The following is a 19,137-nucleotide window of genomic DNA, read 5'->3' as shown; positions in this document are numbered from 1 at the left end:
AAACAGTTTGAAAAATATTAAGATACAAATGTATAACTGCCTATGTGTATATTTACATAAATGAGTTTATTCATTTAAGCTTTATAATAAATTAGAAAATCTACGTAGGAAATAAAAAAAAACATTGAGACTAGCATGAGTTCCAAGCCAGCCTGTCTCAATCAACAACAAAGAGGACTGGAAGAGGAGTCAGCAATGGACTGCACATGCAAAGGACACAAGTTTGGTTCCTAACACCCATGTCAGGTGGCTCACAGCAGCTTGGTTCCAGCGCCATAGGTTCCCATTCCTCCTCTGGCTTCTATCAGCAGTTGTATACATATACACATATGCACATACAGACACACATACATACATAAAGTTTGAATAAATGTTCTAAAAATTCCTATTTTTCTAGGAATTCTTTAATAAAACTTCAAACTAGCAAACATCTAAAACTACTTAAAAGAACACAATGTATTTATGTTATACTATGACAGAATGTTCAGTTTAGACACATTTTCTTTCAGAAAAAAGATTATTAAAAATTACCTTCATGCCCAGAGTGGAACAGACTAAGTCAATGATAGCGCTAAGCTGGTTGCTATGGAAATACATGGCCACCAATAACAGCATCTCCCCAAAAGAAGCAGAGACCCCTGATGTACTGTCAAAACAGGAGAAAAACTGTGAATTTCCAAGGAGGAGATGAATAAGAGCTTTCTGAACTGAGGGGACACACACGGCTCCTCACCTCTCAAAGTACGCCTCCTCTTTGATCATCCAGCTGAGCCACACCACCATCAGCTGCTCCTGCTCCGGGGTGCTGTGGAGACAAGGCAGCAGCAGCCGTGAGCCAGACAGCAAGAAGAGAGCAGTCTGACAGCATCTTCCCCTTAGTTTTAAAGATTTATTTATTCTTACTTTACACGTATGAGGAACATGCCTACAAGTGTACATTTGTACGATGTCATGCCTGGTGTCCCTGGATTCCCTGGAACCAGAATTACAGTGGTTCTGAGCCACTGTATGGATGCTGAGAACTGAACCCAGGTCTTCTGCAAGAGCACCAAGTGTTATTAACCACTGAGAATCTCTCCAGTCCTTAAGTTATTTTTCCTAGGAGTTATTTTTCTCCTTTATGTTGAAATAGCAACTCAAATTAATGATTTGCAAAACTGGACCATTAATTATAATTGAAACATGAGACAGTCCTGGAAGTCAAAGATGAAGGATTTGGCTTCATGATTCTAAACTGTCAAGGTGGAGAGAGTGACATTACCTCATATTCCTTTGAAAAACAAAGGTCTCTGAGGTTAAAATGTTAAAAGAACTGTACTAAGGACTGATCACTTACTCCATATAGGAAAATAAAAATCTGGTGAAAATAAAAATCTGATGTTAAAACATAAGCAAAAGCTGGGCCAGATTTAATGACTTTAATCCCAGTACTCGGGAGACAGAAGCAGGCAGATCTCTGATTTCAAAGTGTACAATTATGTAAATTTTCTGATATGCTTTATGATTTTTGTTTTTTTCCCAAAAAGAACAAGCAACGCGCAGAAAATTGTGAGAGGGGAAAATTCAATGACCATCTCTGAAAGTCACTCAAGAAGAGGTGTTAGAGCCAGGCAGTGGTGGCACACGCCTTTAATTCCAGCATTCAGGAGGCAGAGGCAGGTGAATCTCTGTGAGTTCAAGGCCAGCTTGGTCTACAGAGTGAGTTCCAGGATGGGCTCCAAAGCTACACAGAGAAACTCTGTCTCAAAAAACAAAATAAATGGGCTGGAGAGATGGCTCAGTGGTTAAGAGCATTGCCTGCTCTTCCAAGGGTTCTGAGTTCAATTCCCAGCAACCACATGGTGGCTCACAACCATCTGTAATGAGGTCTGGTGCCCTCTTCTGGCCTGAAGACATACACACAGACAGAATATTGTATACATAATAAATAAATAATATTTAAAAAAAATAAATGAATAAATAAATAAATAATTATTTCTTTCTTTAGGGGGCTGGAGAAATAGCTCAGGGGTTAAGAGCACTGACTGCTCTTCCAGAGGACCCAAGTTCAATTCCCAGCACCCACATGGCAGCTCACAACTGTCTGTAACTCCAGGGATTCTGACACCCTTACAGACATGGATGCAGGCAAAACACCAATGCACATTTTATATATATGCACATTTTATATATATATATATATATATATATATATATATACAATAAAAATAAAAGAAGTGTTAGACAAAGAAACCCCAAGGGAAGAACACTGTCATCAAATTAATTCAGGAATATTTCCTAGAACTAAGGGACATCTGTTTGTATTAGCAAGGACTGACTGGGTGCTGAGGGTGATACAAACTGGGACAGGAAGTGAAGGAGCATGTGCAACCCCAGAACAGGGGGGCTGAACAAGAGCACCGCAGTAAGGGCCAGGCCTCCTACACGTTTGCACAGTGAAAGAGAACACCTAAAGGGAGCAGGAATTGGGATGATGTTAGGGAACCACAACAACATGGGTAGTTAGAAGACAATGAAACACACATTTTCAAAATCCTCAAAAGAAATTACTTCCTGCTTAAAATTCTACATGCCACCAAACCATTAGCCAAATGTCAGAATGGAGGCCTTTTCAGAAATCCACCCCTGCTCTGAAGAATTTACCTCCCACATGTCTGCTCTCTAAAGATGCTCAATGATGAACAATCTCTGTGTACAGCTGCAGAACACTAGATACAGAGGGGTCTAGTCCAGACGGCAGCAGACAACACTGCCCCGGGCATGATTTCTGAGAAAGATTCAACTGCCTAATGGTCTTCTTTTTTTAAGATTTATTTTATTTATTATATATAGAGTGCTCTGTCTGCATGTTTGCCTGAACACCAGGAAGAGGGCACTGTAGATGGTTGTGAGCCACCATGTGGTTGCAGAGATTTAGCTACATTTTGTTTCTCTGTTGTTCGGTTTTGTGTCTGTGTTTCTTTGCTTTGTTTTGTTTTGTTGTTACTGGTTTTTTGAGACAGAATCTCACTATGTAGCCTTGGTTAGTCTCAAACTCATGGTGATCTTCCAGTCTTGATCTCCTATGGGCTGGGATTAGAAGCATAAATTACCACAACCAGCAAAATTTAGTTTCTCAGGCGGTGGTGATGCACGCGTTTAATTCCAGCACTTGAGAGGCAGGGGTAAGGTGGATCTCTGAGTTCGAGGCGGGCCTGGTCTACAGAGTGAGTTCCAGGGCAGCCAGGGCTACACAGAGAAACCCTGCCTCAAAAAAGGAAAAACGGAAAGAAAAAAAAAAAAGAGAGAGAGATTTAGTTAATTGTTATTACATAGACTACCAAGAAAATTTAAAACAAAACTGTTTTAAAAGAGAGATAAGTAATTACTTAGTCATAATTGAGCTCTCAATGTTTACATAGTCATAATACAAATATAAACAACTATATATTGTTCAAATTAAAATTATTCTAACTGTACTAAGATAACAGAAGGAAAAGAAGAAAAGGAAGATATGTAGTATTTCCAGACAGAGAAAAAAGTAATAATTGTTCATCTTTGAGAATGGGAATTCAGTTAGCTAATACCTAGAAGGGTCATCACCAATGAAGTAGCGGGGCCAGTGAGATCACAAGAGGTAAAGGCATTTGCCACCAAACCTGACAACCAGAGTTCCATCTCTGAAGCCCACATGGCAGAAAGAGAGCAATGACTCCTACGAGTTGTCCTCTGACCTCCATGCATACACCATAGCACTGGTGTACAAATCAAACACACACATACATACACACACCCCAAGGAGCGAAACACAAAACAAACAGGTATTGAAGTTTGTAAAAAGTTTTTAAACAATGTATTACTGACCCAAAACTACTCAAGAACTAAAAGATAATACCTCCAAAGAAGAAAAAGTAGGAAGGAAAGTTATAAGCCTTCAAAAACTCTTGAAGAACGCTGACTCTTTAAACGATGTTCAGCAGAGACTCTGACAAAGACTAGTAAAACGGTAGTATTCAGAAGACGCTGCTGTCCTTCCACCGAAGGGGACCGTGACTGTCCATGCCTAGGCCAGTACACTAGCTGCACTGCACACTCGCCCCCATACATACAATGAGCAGAGTGACTATACAGTAAGGTACCTGACAAGTGTAGAAAAGGCCAGCAGCATACAGAAGGAAAGGGAGACAAATCGAACCCCGGCCGGTGTGGCAGGCGGGCGGCTGGTCATCAGCTGCAGCAACTGCTCAGCTTCTTCTTCAGTTGGTCTGAAAGGACAAACGCAGTGAGAGTTTACACTTATTTATTTGCTTATCTACTTTTAGTTCATGAAGGAAGTGAGTTTTCCAACATTTTAATCCTTCAAGTACAAACTTTTTAAAATCACTTAAAAAAAAAAAAATACAATCAGCCAAGCAGTGTTGGCTTACACCTTTAATCCCAGCACTCAGGAGGCAGAGGCAGGTGGGGTCTCTGAGAGTTCAAAGCCAGCCTGGTCTACAGAGTGAGTTCCAAGACAGGCTCCAAAGCTACAGAAAAACTCTGTCTCACAAAAACGAAACAGAAACATTCAGTTACTTATTGTGTGTGTGTGTGTGTGTGTGTGTGTGTGTGTGCGCGCGCGTGTGTATGTGTACAGCAAGTATATAGTATGGTGAGTGCAGAGTATGCATCTATTGTGTTGTATGTATATGGTGTGTATGTATGGTGTATGATAGTGCACATGTATGGGCATGTTCATGTCTGTGAACACATGAAGGAGGGTAATTGCCTTGAGGCAAGGTGGATCACTGAAACAGAAACTAGGTGTTCCCACCAGGCTCGATGACCAGGAAGTTCTTGGGACATTCGTATCCCTACCTCACAACAGTGAGGTTACAGGCTTGTACAGCCATGCCCAGTGCTTTAGGTGAGTGCTGGGGATTCAAAACAAGTCATCAAGGTTACAGAGGAAGCATTCTTAAACCCTGAGACATTACCCTATACTTTCATCATTATTGGCCAATTCTCTTTTCAATTATGTGCTTTTTAAATGGCATATGGATTTATCACTGAGAAATGGAAAACTCTGTTGTCTCTGCAAAAACCAAATAACAAATAAACTGGGTTCAATGACCAATAGCGTTTCAAGGGAGCAATAGCAGAGGTCACAGACATAACAAGCACATGTTACTCATGTGTGGTCATGTGTCCTGCAGAGCTCACGGCAGTTTATACATTATAGAATCATGGGGTTAATGGATTGTATCAACTTAGATTTGAGCCAAACTGATGGGCTAGCATTTGCTTAACTCAGTCATCAGAACTGAAAGGCACATGAGCTGGAGACACACGCAGGAATGTTCCCACACCAGCTGAGGACACTATTCGGAAAGATTTAGTGCAGCGACTTGGAACCTCATGCTAAAGAACCACGTCCTGGGGGCTGGAGAGATGGCTCAGAGGTTAAGAACACTAGCTGCTCTTCTAGAGGTCCTGAGTTCAATTCCCAGCACCCATATGATGGCTCACAACTGTCTGTAACTCCAGTTCCAGGGGATCTGACACCTTCACACAGACACACATGCAGGGAAGACACCAATGCACATGAAATAAAATCAAAAGAAGAATTATGAGAGCAAGCATGCACACTCCGAGTCAAGGACATGAGGCGCACCCTCCTCTTAAAAAAAATAAAAAAAAAAGAACCACGTCCTGTCGATTCTCAAAACAGAGGGGTCTTCACCTGACCCGGAGTGGTCGTGGGTCACTCACAGATCTCTGAGGTGTCTTCTCAAAGTGGTAAAATCACAGGGTCCTTTACACTGTGATTAAAATCTGATAAAATATTCTCATCCCTCCAATATCAACATAATTCTATTTGTAATCAGAAATTAGATCAAATATTCCTTAAGGACAGTTGGCCTTAGCACCTTCAATCTTGACATAAGTTAGTAAAATTCAAAGCCGAGCCTCTTAATAAAAGGCCTTTGCTCACTTCTCAGCGATTAGAAACAAGAAGAAAAAGATAAAGGGTAAAATATCGGATTGAGTACTTGAGTCCAGCAATCCCCATCAAGGCACAGTACAGACGTAAGAGTGCGCTGGCTTTCACAACATGCTCTTCCTTCAGCCCCGAGTACACAGACACAGTGGGCTCCATCTCCACCTCAGCTTCTTCGACAATGCGGGTGCTCCTGACTGTAGGAAGAATGCCCATTAACTCCAGGAGAAGCTGTCTCCTCATCTGCCAAAGGACAGAACCGCTGGGCTCCCTTTTTCTCTGTAAGTGTGAATTGAGAAAAGAAGAGAGAGAGCACGGAGCATTTATCAAATTAAAAGGAAGCTGAAGAGAGTTCATCACGCGAGCACTTGCAATTGAACTCACATGAGGAGCCTGTCATACTGCAGTTCCATTTAAACAAGAAAACACAAAATCCACACATCCACTCACCCCATGCTGCACGACTGCAGGGGAAAAGCTAAACTAATGCAAACTGAGTTGTGACTAGTGTTTAAACAGTACTTTCATCTGAGTATGGCGGCCCACTCTGGAGGCAGAGATAGGAGAGCTGCTGCACCCAGGCCAGTCTACATGGCAAACTCCAGTACAGCCAGGGCTATAGAACAAAAAACTCAAGTGTGTGTGTGTGTGGGGGGGGGGGGGGGGGGCTGGAGAGATGGCTCAAGTGTACAGAGCGCCTGCTGCTCTTGCAGAGGACCCAGGTTCAGCCCCCACCCCACACGGGGAGCTCCACCGCACCAGGCAGTGCAGCAGCAGCACTTGGTGTCTGGAGATCTCAGAGCCTCAGCTCTGGCTCACCATTAATTATGTGCTGCATGCTGTTTTAGTGAACTGCTCTGAACCCCAAGTTCCTTCCTAACAAGGAAGTAAATATCAGTACTGTGTATCTTTAAAGATACCATAATTAAGAGCTTATAAATCTATAACCACCATCCCAACCCCAGCTCTTGAGGCAGGGCTATTTCAGTCTTCACTCACTCTTCAAGCTACACTGTACTGGACATGTAGCAAGCACTCAGTGCCTACTAAGAGATGAACAAAGAAAGAGCACACATATGGAAGCAATTCTAAACTATAAAAGGAGAGGTGTTTCCTTAGCCAGGGATGGTGGCATATACCTTAAATCATTGCTTGTTATTCTTTTGTTTGGTTTTTGGCCTTTATTTGTTTTTCGACATAGGGTTACTCTCCATAACAGACTTAGTGATACTGGAAGTTACTCTGTAGACCAGGCTGGCCTCGAACTCACAGAGATCCACTTGCCTCTGCCTCCCAAGTGCTAGGATCAAAGGTGTGCGCCACCACCACCCAGCAGTGCTTGTTATACTTAAGACTGATGTCAAGTAAAGTATAATAAACCTGCCTGAACAAAAACATTAAATTCCAAGAAGAAAAGTGTGTTGTGCACAATGGACGGGCATAGTGACTGCTCAGCACACAGCCACACAACAGTCACACGGTGGACATGTGTTTCCTTTCCTTTTAAAAAGCAAAGCTGAGGAGCAGACGTTAATGGACTGTAAAGAAGTGAGTCCTGGATGGAAAATAATGTGATTTCATGGTATAACATACGCATGCTGTCCACCAGAGTGAAACGTGCTGAAAGTCAGTCTGCACGAGCAATTCTACTCAGAAGCACTAAATAAGTGTTTCACAAAAACTAAAGTATTCTCTAAGTTAAAAACTGTTGAGGGGGGGAAGACCATTCAACACAGAAGTCATGACTATAATCAAACCCAATACTCAAACTTAAATTTGAGGTCAGCCTGGGCTACTATGTTGCAGGGCAGCCTAGGCAACAAAGAAAGAGCCTATTTCAAGAACACAGAAAACAAACAAAAAAACTTGTTGTAAAATATAACATACAGACCAAGCATGCTAACATATACCTATAATCTCATCTACTCAAAGGTAGAGGCAGAGGACACCAAAATCAGTCTAGGGAATCTTGAAAAAGAAGGAAATTCCTTTGCAAGGGTGTGTTCCATAGAGGAGAAGGTTTCATAATGTAGCCCAGCTGGCACTGAATGTGAGCTTATTCTATTCCACAATCCTGCTTCTAGCTATTAAAGGTATATGTCACCATACCTGGCCAAGGAAAGTCTGACACATACTACAGAATGAACCTTGAAATCAATATATTAAGGAAATAACATACACAAAATGACAAGTATCCTATGATTTGACCCATAGGAGGTACCTAGAATGGTATCCATAATTCACCGAGAATAAAGATAGAGCCACGATTACCAGTTTACAGGAAAGAGGACTAGGCAGTTTAAGGTTCAGCGTCTGTAGAGCACAGGATATAGAACTCAGTGACAGAATGCTGACCTAACAAGTGTAAAGGCCAGACCACAAAAAAAGAAAATCCTAAAAACAGATGATGGCTATGCATGCATAATATTACCAATGGTCCTTTTCTTTTCCTTTGTGTGTGTATGTGTGCGTGCGCATGTGTAAGCATACAAGCTGCATGTGTCTTTGTGTATATATGTACAGGTCGGAAACATAGGCTGCAGAGAGCATCAGATCCCCTGGAAGTGGCGTTGCAGACAGTTGTGAGCTGCCCACAATGGGTGCTAAGCATGGGACCCGAGTTCTCCAGAAGAGCAGGAAGGGCCCCTAACCACTGGGCCATCTTTTCAGCTGCCCCACCTTATGTCTTCATAATGAACCTGGAACATGACATTTCAGCTACACTGGCTGTCCAGGAAGCATCCAGGTCATCTGTACCTGCCCCCACAACACCGGGATACAGACAAATGCTGTCACACCCGCTTTTACATGGTTACTAGGATTCTAAACTCAAGTCCTTATGTTTACCTAGCAAACATTTACTACTGAGTCTCTAGCCCCACAAGGTGAATGTTCTTAATACCACTGAATTGTGTTTTTAAAAAATGACTAAATGCATATTTCGTTATATATATTTTACCACCACACACACAAATGCAAAAACATATAGATTAAATTATAAAATATAAATTACTTTCAAGTTCTTACTTAACAGGACCTTAGAGAGTCCCCAGATTGTTTCAACATGACCAGAAAGTACAAAGAGTCCTTCATAAAAGTAAGATGGTGCCTTTGTCCCTCCCGGTCTCACTCGTGTCCAGTACATTCTCCAAAGGGTTCTACTAAACCAGATACTGAAGAGATAGGAAACCTATAAACAGTACTGCTGTTCTCGCTAGGGTTTTCCCTCCTTTGGAGGGAGGATTATTTATATTTTTAAAAATGTAATGCTTAGGGCTGGAGAGATGGTTCAGCAGTTAAGAGCATTGGCTGCTCTTTCAGAAGACCTGAGTTCAATTCTCAGCAACCACTTGGTGGCTCACAACCATCTGTAATGAGACCTGGTGCCTTCCTTGCCAGCAGTACACTGTATGCTTAATAAATAAATTTAAAAAAAAAGTAATGTTTACTAAGCATGGTGGGCATTCCTAGGATCTTTGTAATCAAGAGGCTTAGGCACAAAGATCAGGAGGAATTCAGGGCCAGCCTTGACTAAATCTAGTAAATACCAAGACCAAACTCAAAAATAAAAAAGAATACATACACACACATACACACTCACTCTCTCTCTCTCTCTCTCTCTCTCTTGTTTACATTTAAATGAGGTTATTTCATTTTTAATAAACTCTATATTTCAAAATTTTTAATTTCTAATATTGGAAATATCAAAAAACAAAACGTTTCATATCCTTCATGGTTCTTATTAATGTAAAGAGGTTTCTAAAACTAAATCTGACAACCACTAATTTAAACATATCTTTCTTTTTTTTATTTTCTCCCCCATGGCTTTTTGTTTGTTTGAGACACAGTCTCTCTATATAGCGTTGGCTGGCCTGAAACTATAGACCAGGTTGGCCTAAAATTCATAGAGGTCTACCTGCCTCTGACTCCAGGGTGCTGGGCTAAAGGTGTGTGCCACCACATCTGGCTCTCATAGCTTTTGGCCTTGAAATCATAGCAATCCTCCTGCCTCAGTCTTCCAAATATAGGAACTGCAGGTATGAGCCACCAGGCCTAGCTAAAGCCATCCTTCTGAAGCAGTTTCTTCACTCTTAGTAACTGCTCCTAAGCAATGATCCTACCCTACTCATACACTTGACTCTCACCTGTTGTCCATTTCGAATAAAGGTTCCAAACCAAGTCCTGACTTTTGCATTTGTTCCAAGAAGCAAGCCACTAACAAAGCAAACCAAGTCACTCACTCCATCTTCACAAGTTTCAGTTTTAGTATGATCCAATGTCAAAGCTACTCCAAGGCCTGGCAAGTGACATTCTTCCACCTAACACAGCAGAGAAAACAAATTAAACTCAACACAATAAGAAAAAAAGCCAGGACATTTCAAAATTGAATGCAGCTCAAGTTCTGAGGATCTCACAAAACATCAGGCCACAAAGGGAAGGCAGCAGACTGAGCATTGCAACTCCCAATTTCTGTAAGATCCTCAAACAGCCTCAAGGAAAACCCTCTTAGGAAAAATGCAGTCCCAGGGAGACAAAAGCATCTCTTACCACCACGCCCCGGACCTTCAGGGCCTGAGAAGGGTTCATTCTGCATAAGAATCGCAAGGCTTCTGTCCTGCGCCTCCCTCCAAGACTTTCTTCATCTTGTCGTTCTCCATTTTTGATCAGGCCCCTACAAACTATTATTTTAAGCTTTGTTAAGCTTTTATAAGTAAGGTGTTATAAGCCATTTCTTCATCCTTGAAAATTAATCATTTATGCAGCTTAAACAGTGTAGGAGGAAAACATTGGGAACTTGATAGTACAGCATCAGAAACAAAGACACAAGGAAGAAAGGAATGAAAAAGACCTAAGCAATAACAACATGGAAGACCACACAGAGCCCCACCAGCAACTACAAACCCACAAGGACAAAGGTAGCAAACAACTAAACACAGTCAAGCTGGCTATGGTGGTACACAACCTGGAACCACAGCACTACAGAGATAGAGGGGTATCTCTAATTGGAAGCCAGCCTGGGCTACACACGCAAGATCAAGGCCAACTGGCACTAAATAGTGATTCGGTGCCACAAGAAAAAAAAAAAAAAGCTAGGGCTAAGCTTAGTGGAAGAGCACTAGACCATGACCCATATGGCTATGCATTCATTTCCCAAAAAAGAAAAACAACTGATTCAGCCTAGTAGCACAGGCCTGTAATGCTACCCAGGTGTCTGAGGCAGGAGGTACACAAGTTCAAGGCCTGCTTCAGCAACAAAGTGAGTTCAAGTCCGGCATGGACACCTTAGTGAGACCCTGTCTCAAAATGAAAAAGTTACAAAAAAAAGGTATGTACAACAGCAGCAGAGTGCCTGCCAAGCACTATGGCCAGTCCCCGGGACCAAAAATAAAAGTTCAATGGGGAAAGCTATTGCCAAGAATCTACCCTTCAAAGTTAAAGGGATAACCCACTGACAAAGCACGCAGCTCTGGGTTCAATCCCAAACACACATAAATAAAAACAAAATAAAAATGTTTAAATAATCTACACTACATGAAATGAAGGTGATTCAATGAAGAACACCAAAAGTAATAACTATGTAGATAAAGCCTTTTCCCGTGTTTTAAAAAGGGCTTTAAAGTCAGCTGGGCCCACACCTGTAATGCCAGCATTGGGAAGGAAGAGGCAGGCAGACTACTTAAAGTTCAAGGCCACCTAGGGTGAGGCACAGTCAAAAAAAAAAAAAAAAATTGGAAGTGGGCTGGTGAAGTGACTCAGCAAGTCAAGGTGCTCATCACCAAGACTACGACTGAGTTCAACGCCTGAGACCCACAAGTTAGGGAAGTTGTCCTCAGACCTCCACATATGCAAGCATGTGCACAGGCACGCACACGTACACACACACACACACACACAAAATAAATAAATAAATAAATCAGAAGAAAAAATAATTAACTACTTAAAATAAAAGCAGCAAGAATACACTCTGGGACTCATAATACCCATAAATTAAATGTATGGTTAAAAATTAATTCAAAAGAAGAAAGAGATAAAAGTAACAAGATATACCTAACTACCACAATAATTAAATGGCTTATATAAATTGTATAAATTCTTCAGTTAAAAGCCAGACTGGTCTAGGTGTAGCTCAGAGGCAGAGTACTTGGCTAGCGTGTTAGCCTCTGGGTTCCAGCTCAGCAGAGAAGGGAGGGGACGCAACAGGAAGTACGGTGCTTTGCACCTGCAATGCCAGCACCACTCAGAAGGTAGAGACAAAAGAATCACAACTTCAAAGACAGCCCAGAATACAGAGCAAGAAAGACTGTCTTAAAAAAAAAAAAAAAAAAAAAACTAAACAAGTCAAACCAAAGTTCTCCAATATTCCAATATTTTGTTTTTAAATTATATTTACCTTCGTTAAAACTATCGGGAACATTGGCTACCAAGAGACATAAGAACCAGGCACCATTTCTAACATGTAGCAAGGCTTCGGCTACATCAACTATAGGAAGCAAGGAAGGGAGCTCTGGAAGAAAAAAAGCCACTGTCACTACTGAGGCGTGACCCCTAAAGTGTCATCTTCAATGCAACTCACTTAGAGTACTAGTTCTCAGTCATACAAGCTGCGCTCAGCTACTCTACAGCCACAGGACGCAAGGCGCGGGGCTACTGACTGGACGACACAGAGAATATGGCAGAAGCTTCCCTAAATAGCACTGCTCTAAGAAGTTATTTTCATAAAATCTTTACATTTCTATAGTTTCTTATTTTTATTTTATCATATACCTATGAAAAAGAATCTGGAAAGGCAAAAAAAGAAGGTACAAAGGAAAAAATATATGTTAGCTCTAATCGTGTATATATATAGATAGATAGATAGATATGTGCATTTAATATATTTACAATACTAAATATATTTAATTTCTAGTTTTAATCGTCTCATTCGTAATTTTAACATTAAGTAAAACTGAGATTATATATTTACCTCCTCTGCCCTTTGCTTTCTGATCTAACACATTAGGAGCATTTATAAAATCACTAAAATTATGAATCATTAAATCAGATATACAAGCTAATGTTTACATAATATGGCATACTATATAAACAGTCTAAGTCCTTGAATCTTTGTTCTAATTAGTCATTTTTAATTTAAACTTTTTAAGAATGAATTTATGTGCATGTGGGTATGTCTATGTGAGGCTGTGAGATGCCAAGGAGTTGGGAGTTCCAGGCAGCTTTGAGTCACCTGAACCAAACTAAGGTACTCTGTTAGAGCATCAAGTGCTCTTAACCACCACAGCCATCTCTCCAGCCCTTGAGCTTAAAATTTTAAGCCATATTTTTAGTAAATAACTTTTACATTTTTAAGGTTTTTGTTGGGGGCGGTGCTGTTGTTTGAGACATGATCACACTCCATTCCCCAAGCTGGTCAGGATTTTGTCATAATACCCTTGTCTCAGCCTCCCACAAGGACCCCCCCCCTCAGTTTTGATAATCCTCAAATACCAAACTTGGGGCTGAAAAAAAGGTACTGTTCTTGGCAAGGACCTGAACCCCAGCACCCACATGCGGCAGCTCACCACTGCCTACACCTCCAGTCTCATGATACCCAATGCACAGCCACAGACAGGCATCCAGCACTGCAGGCTGAGGCGTCACAGTAACACTTCACTTGACACTATGTCTGAAATGTAACTTGGCACCAGGTCAGCAAAGTACCTGCTTGTAAAATACAAAGAACATCTGCAGCTTCCTCCAAGTACACTGGACTCTCAAAGAGCTCAGAAGACTTAAAGAAAAACTCTCCATTGGACTCGGATACCTTAGAGAAAAAGGAAAAAAAGAAGGCAAGAACTATTAATTTAACTTTTAATAATTTTTATTGTTTTTTGAGCTCATAAATCATGAGTTTATGTTGTGATTGTTTGGCATAGGGTCTTTCCATGTACCCTGAACTCAGCAGATAGACCAGGCTAGCCTTTAATCTATTGGCCTAGGATGGTATAAAACTCCTGATCTTGTCTCTGCCTCTCTCGTGCTGGGACCGAAGGTGTGAATGTCATCACTTTTTTTTAAAGGTTTATTTATTTATTATGTATACAGTGTTCTGCCTGCAGACCAGAGGAGGGCAGCAGATCTCATTATATATTGGTTGTGAGCCACCCACAATGTGGGTGTGGGAATTGAACTCAGGACCTCTGGAAGAACAGGAAGCCTTCTTAACCTCTGAGCCATCCCTCCAGCCCCCAAATAATCACTTTTAACGTGACTAATATACTGCAACAAAGAATGTGGGACCCTGTCAATTTTAAGCAGTTTAACCATGATTATCACTCAGACAGGGAAGCATTAGTCTCAGGAGCTGCATAGTGGCTGCATTTTATAATCCCACCATCTCAGAGGCTGAGGTAAAAGAATCTCAAGTTACAAAGCCACCTTGGCACCTAGGTGCAACTCTGTCTCCCACAAAAAAAGAAGAAAGAGTGGGGAGAAACAGTTATTCCAATCTACATTTTTAGAGGTACTTGAAATTAAAGTATAAGGCAAGCCAAGAAACAATGTAGTAACGTTTCCCATATAAACCGTTGATTAAAAAAAAAAAACCCAAAACTGAAGCCTGGTGGTGGTGGCACATACCTTTAATCTCAGAACTTAGGAGGCAGGAGCAAGTGGATCTCTGTGAATTTGAGGCCAGCCTGGTCTACAGAGCGAGTTCCAGGACAGCCAGGACTACACAGAGAAACCTTGTCTTGGAGGGGGGGAAAAAAAAAAAAAAAAACAACTCATTTTAGTCTTTAAAGAACACAAATCAAACAGAAAAACTAGCCGGGCGGTGGTGGCGCACGCCTTTAATCCCAGCACTTGGGAGGCAGAGGCAGGCGTATCTCTGTGAGTTCGAGACCAGCCTGGTCTACAAGAGATAGTTCCAGGACAGGCTCCAAAACCACAGAGAAACCCTGTCTCGAAAAACCAAAAAAAAAAAAAAAAAACAGAAAAACTAGTGGAACACATAACCTATGTGCCTTCTTGTGTATATTTTTTTAAAGATTTTCTAGATCTAGATATCAAATCATGAATACTTTGGGCTGGGTTTTTTTAAGCACCTTATTCATAATGGCCAACAGTTCGCTAAGCACCAGCCGTAATCGACGAGGTGAGTCACTGTGTTCAAATTCTAGTGTCAGTCCATGCTGAAGCTGTGATACCAGGATGCTCTCTCCACTGCCTCCACCAAGTTTATGCCTAGTAAAGTCCAAACATGGAGAAAAGTTACACCACTGGCCGGGCAATCAGTCAGTACCTGTTACTGCAATAATATTTCTTCATTTCCTCTGAAATGCTTGGTTTCTCTATGTTTTCCAAGAGTTCACAAACAGTAAACTAACAAAGGCTACTGAACTCCATATCAATGGCTTAATAACAGATACACGACGGTCCGGGAAGGATTTAACACCAGGTGAGAGTCTCAGAGAATAAACTGTAATGTTAAAAAAAACTTAGTGATTCCAATAAAACCTTTCACCTTAGCCAGACAGTGGTAGCACACAGCTTTAATCCCACACCTGGGAGGCAGAGGCAGGCTGATCTCTATGAATTTGAGGCCAGCCTGGCCTCCAAAGTGAGTTTAGCCAGGACTGTTACACAGAGAAACCCCATCTCTAAAAGAAAAAAAGAAAGAAAAAAAAAAACCTTCCACACTAGAAGTTTCCTTCTCACTTCCCACTAAGAGTCAACTGGCCTAATGCGTAGCTAGTCCTCACTACACAACATCATAACATTTTATAACACAGAAAGCTCTTGGAGCTTTAGCTATGAACAGAAAAGACCTCAGTAAAATGTTCTCCAAGTTTAAGTTTCCACTCTCTCTTTTCTGGAGCTCTGAGCACAGAGGATGGCTTTACCTGAGCTGCTGCTCCTTGCTGGCGTCTTGTTCCAGAGCATGGAAGTCCACAGACAGGAGAGCGACAATGGAGTTGACGGCTTCCACTCCAGACAGAAGGCGAAGAATAAGCTTCTTATCCTGAGCCCAGCTTTGACTCTGGTCAGCAGGGGCACAAAGTGCCATCCTCACCAAGCAGGGCAAGAGAAGCCTTAGTTCCGGGTCACTTAGAGATGCCAAGCGAACAACATCCACCTTCTGCATGGCTTCAAAAGCAAAAGGGCTGACAAACTGAAGGCTGGCGCACTCGGTCATCATCACCTTGATCCTAACGAGTTAAAAACAGCGAAATGAGAGCAGGCATCGAATCCCACATATATGAAAACGCTTCTTAAAAATCTGAAAAGGTGTGCTGGATATTTAGTAGGTCCCTGTGTTGGCAATGTTGCTGGCACAATTAAAGACCAGGTTTCTCTGTCTTCCTGTTTCTACTGCCATCTAGAATATGAGAAGAAAAACTGAAAATTAAGGTCTCTCCCAAACTTGGGGGTCCTTGCCCTAATACTCTTTGTTTTATAAATACTGCGTGAGCCCCCAGAGAATAAAGTAACAGTGATACTTTACTTGGAAAATTCCCAAGCTGAACCCTCCTATACTACACACCAGTCCAAGACTTTTCTCTTTATGCCGTTTCGGTGAGCCCTATGAAATAGGGAGAGAAAATGAACGCAGGCAGATTAGTTTCACAAGCCTACAATATAAATTAGTTGAACTTCTCTTTCCACTTCCCAACACTAGGGAATCATCTCACAGACCAAAAGTGATGTCAGATTCAAGGTTCTGAAAGCCACAACGCTATCCTATACCCCTGTTATACGGGGGGTAAACAGCAGATGTATAGGCACAATCAGCTGAGAGATGAAAAGAATGAATCCCAATTGGACACTTGTGGGTCTTGAATAATCTTAAAGGCAGTGAACGAGAGATGACACTGAACAGATAGCAGAAGCCAGCCCGTCTGAAGACCCACTCACTAACAGAGCTGTGGGTAATGAGTCCTGGACAGAAATGTGGCTCTGTTTTCCATTGGAAGAGCTGGTCTTTTAACAGGAGAGTGAGCTCGAGTGACAAGACCTGTGTGCTCTTGGGAAGCAATGAGAGAACCGAGTGCTCAGGGCTAAGAAGAGTCAGGCAGACTTCAGCGACACTTGGGCCCGAGAAGCCGACGCTTCATACCTTAAGATCTACCCTCCAGCCTCAAGGGACCCACTCGGATTCCGCGTCCGAGCGCCGGACGAGACAGAAATCGAGAGCGCGGTCCGAAGTTGGGCCTAGGCGATTATCCGGATCACCAAACCCCGGCTGTGCCCGGGGTCGACTCCGGCACTAAGAACTCAGACGCCGGGACCAACCAAGTCGTAGAATTGGGACACTGCAAAGGCTGGGGGGCAGAAACAGCTGGGAGAGAGGGGGAAGCAGAGAAGACTTATTTCAGCCTGCACCATGCACCTCCATTCATCGCCAGCGTCTGGCCCGCGCCGGCCACCGTACAGCACTGAGACGACGTCAGCGGCGGGGGAGAAACCAGCTTGAGGCGTGAGGCCGCTCTGCGCGTGCGCGGCTCCGCCCCTTCCCCTTTCGCGGTTCTCTGCGCTTCCGAAAATGTGGAGTGTAGCTGTTACTTCACACAGTGCTTTCCCCTTGGGACCTGTGAGATGAGTCGCTGTCAGAACTAAATCCCCCATGGGATTATCGCGACATTTAAATAATAATGTATGTAAGAAGAATTGGTAAAGGTTGTCCCTTGTCCCTTCCGTTCCTCCACCGAAACTTGCCTAATGGAACTCGGCGGTAGCCTCCTTTAAAGCCCTGTCGGTGACATCTTCGCACCAAAGTTCTAGAACCTCAGGACCTGTGTATAGGAGAGGTTTAAAAGTAATGCGATACGAGCCTACACACGAGCCAAGTGTAATATCTTGCGTTGGGGGTTTGCATTGTTTAGTTTTGTGTTTTGTACCTCAGATTACTAGCGCGTTCCACCACTCCCGATTGCTTTCGGGATTTATTTTGTTTTCCAGACATGATTTATGTAGTCCTGGTTGGCCTGAAGACCATTCTGTAGGCAAGACTGGCCTGGAACTTTAGCAATCTCTGTCTCCCAAATGCTGTCAAGAATCGCCATGGCTTTCCCGGTTCTTTAGGCTAGAAAAATCCTTTGGGGTGGGGGTGGGGGGTGAATTTTGGGAATTCACTGAAATCGTCTTAAAATTATATTTGGTAATTCGCGAAAGAGAGTCAAAAACTTTCATCAACTTCTAAAAAATTAAGTCTCACCGTCTTGAAAACCTCAAGTCTATATATCTCATATTAAATGTTTCTGGGTGATGGAACCTAACTATGAGCTCAGGCTGGTCAGAAACTCCAGCATTTTGGGATTACTGAATTATGCCACCTTCACCAGCTTCACCATGGCTGAACAAGGAACAAGAAACATGAGCTGGTGAAGGTGGCATAATTCAGTAATCCCAAAATGCTGGAGTTTTTGACCTGCCTGAGCTCATAGTTAGGTTCCATCACCCAGAAACATTTAATATGAAATAAGAAACAAAAACTTTTATTATTTTTATTTATTTATTTGGTTTTTCGAGACAGGGTTTCTCTATAGCTTTGGAGCCTGTCCTGGAACTAAACAAAATTCTTTTAGAAAATTATATTCATACACACAGAGAGACATGTAGTGGCGTTTGTAGTATATGAGTGTTTGCATGTGAAGGTCAGAAAACAATTGATGGAAGTTGGATTTTTCCTTTCACCGTGTGTGCCCTGGGGCTTGAATTCAGGACATAAGGCTCAGCAACCAGCACATGACAATGAGCCATCTTTCATGCCCCTAAAGTATTTTATAAAAACTGCTGCTCTTCAGAGGACCTGACTTCAGTTCCCAGTACCTACACCTGGTGTTTCACGGCCACCCATAATTCCAGGTCCAAGGGGTCTGGCACCCTCTTCTGGCCTCTACAGGGTGCACACACAAATAACATTATTTAAAAGTACTTCTGAGCCAGGTGGTGGTGGCGCACCCCTTTAATCCCAGCACTCGGGAGGCAGAGCGGATCCGTGTGAGTTCAAGGCCTGCCTGTTCTACAAGAGCTAGTTCTAGGACAGCCTCCAAAGCTATAGAGAAACACTGTCTTGGTGGAGGGAAGTATTTCTGGGGCTAGAGAGATAGTTAAGGAGTTAAGAGCCCTGGCTGATCTTCCAGAGGACCTGGGCTTGGTTCCAAAGCCCACAGGGCAGTTGACAAGTTGACAGAAGTCTG

General features: G+C 42.3%; 1 protein-coding gene across 1 annotated transcript in view; it reads right to left on the bottom strand.

The window, feature by feature from the left end:
* Ints2 (integrator complex subunit 2) overlaps positions 1–17,345 on the bottom strand; it is a 54,470-nt gene extending 37,125 nt beyond the window's left edge. Inside the window, exons 1-11 of the mRNA XM_041665552.1 lie at positions 17,055–17,345; positions 15,841–16,146; positions 15,043–15,181; positions 13,658–13,760; positions 12,351–12,464; positions 10,508–10,638; positions 10,105–10,278; positions 6,012–6,238; positions 4,119–4,244; positions 734–805; positions 532–646 (exon numbers count right to left, since the gene is read on the bottom strand). Of these exons, the coding sequence (XP_041521486.1) occupies positions 532–646; positions 734–805; positions 4,119–4,244; positions 6,012–6,238; positions 10,105–10,278; positions 10,508–10,638; positions 12,351–12,464; positions 13,658–13,760; positions 15,043–15,181; positions 15,841–16,136 (1,497 nt within the window). The 5' untranslated portion in view covers positions 16,137–16,146; positions 17,055–17,345. The remainder of the gene's footprint in view (positions 1–531; positions 647–733; positions 806–4,118; positions 4,245–6,011; positions 6,239–10,104; positions 10,279–10,507; positions 10,639–12,350; positions 12,465–13,657; positions 13,761–15,042; positions 15,182–15,840; positions 16,147–17,054) is intronic.
* Between the last annotated feature and the right edge of the window lie 1,792 nt (positions 17,346–19,137).

This window comes from Microtus oregoni, unplaced genomic scaffold, assembly GCF_018167655.1.
Source record: "Microtus oregoni isolate MIOR12 unplaced genomic scaffold, Mior012 000015F_ref0000493, whole genome shotgun sequence".
NCBI classification, from domain to species: Eukaryota; Metazoa; Chordata; class Mammalia; order Rodentia; family Cricetidae; genus Microtus; species Microtus oregoni.
Note: the sequence above shows the minus strand (reverse complement) of the source record. Positions and strands in the feature narration are given on the sequence as shown.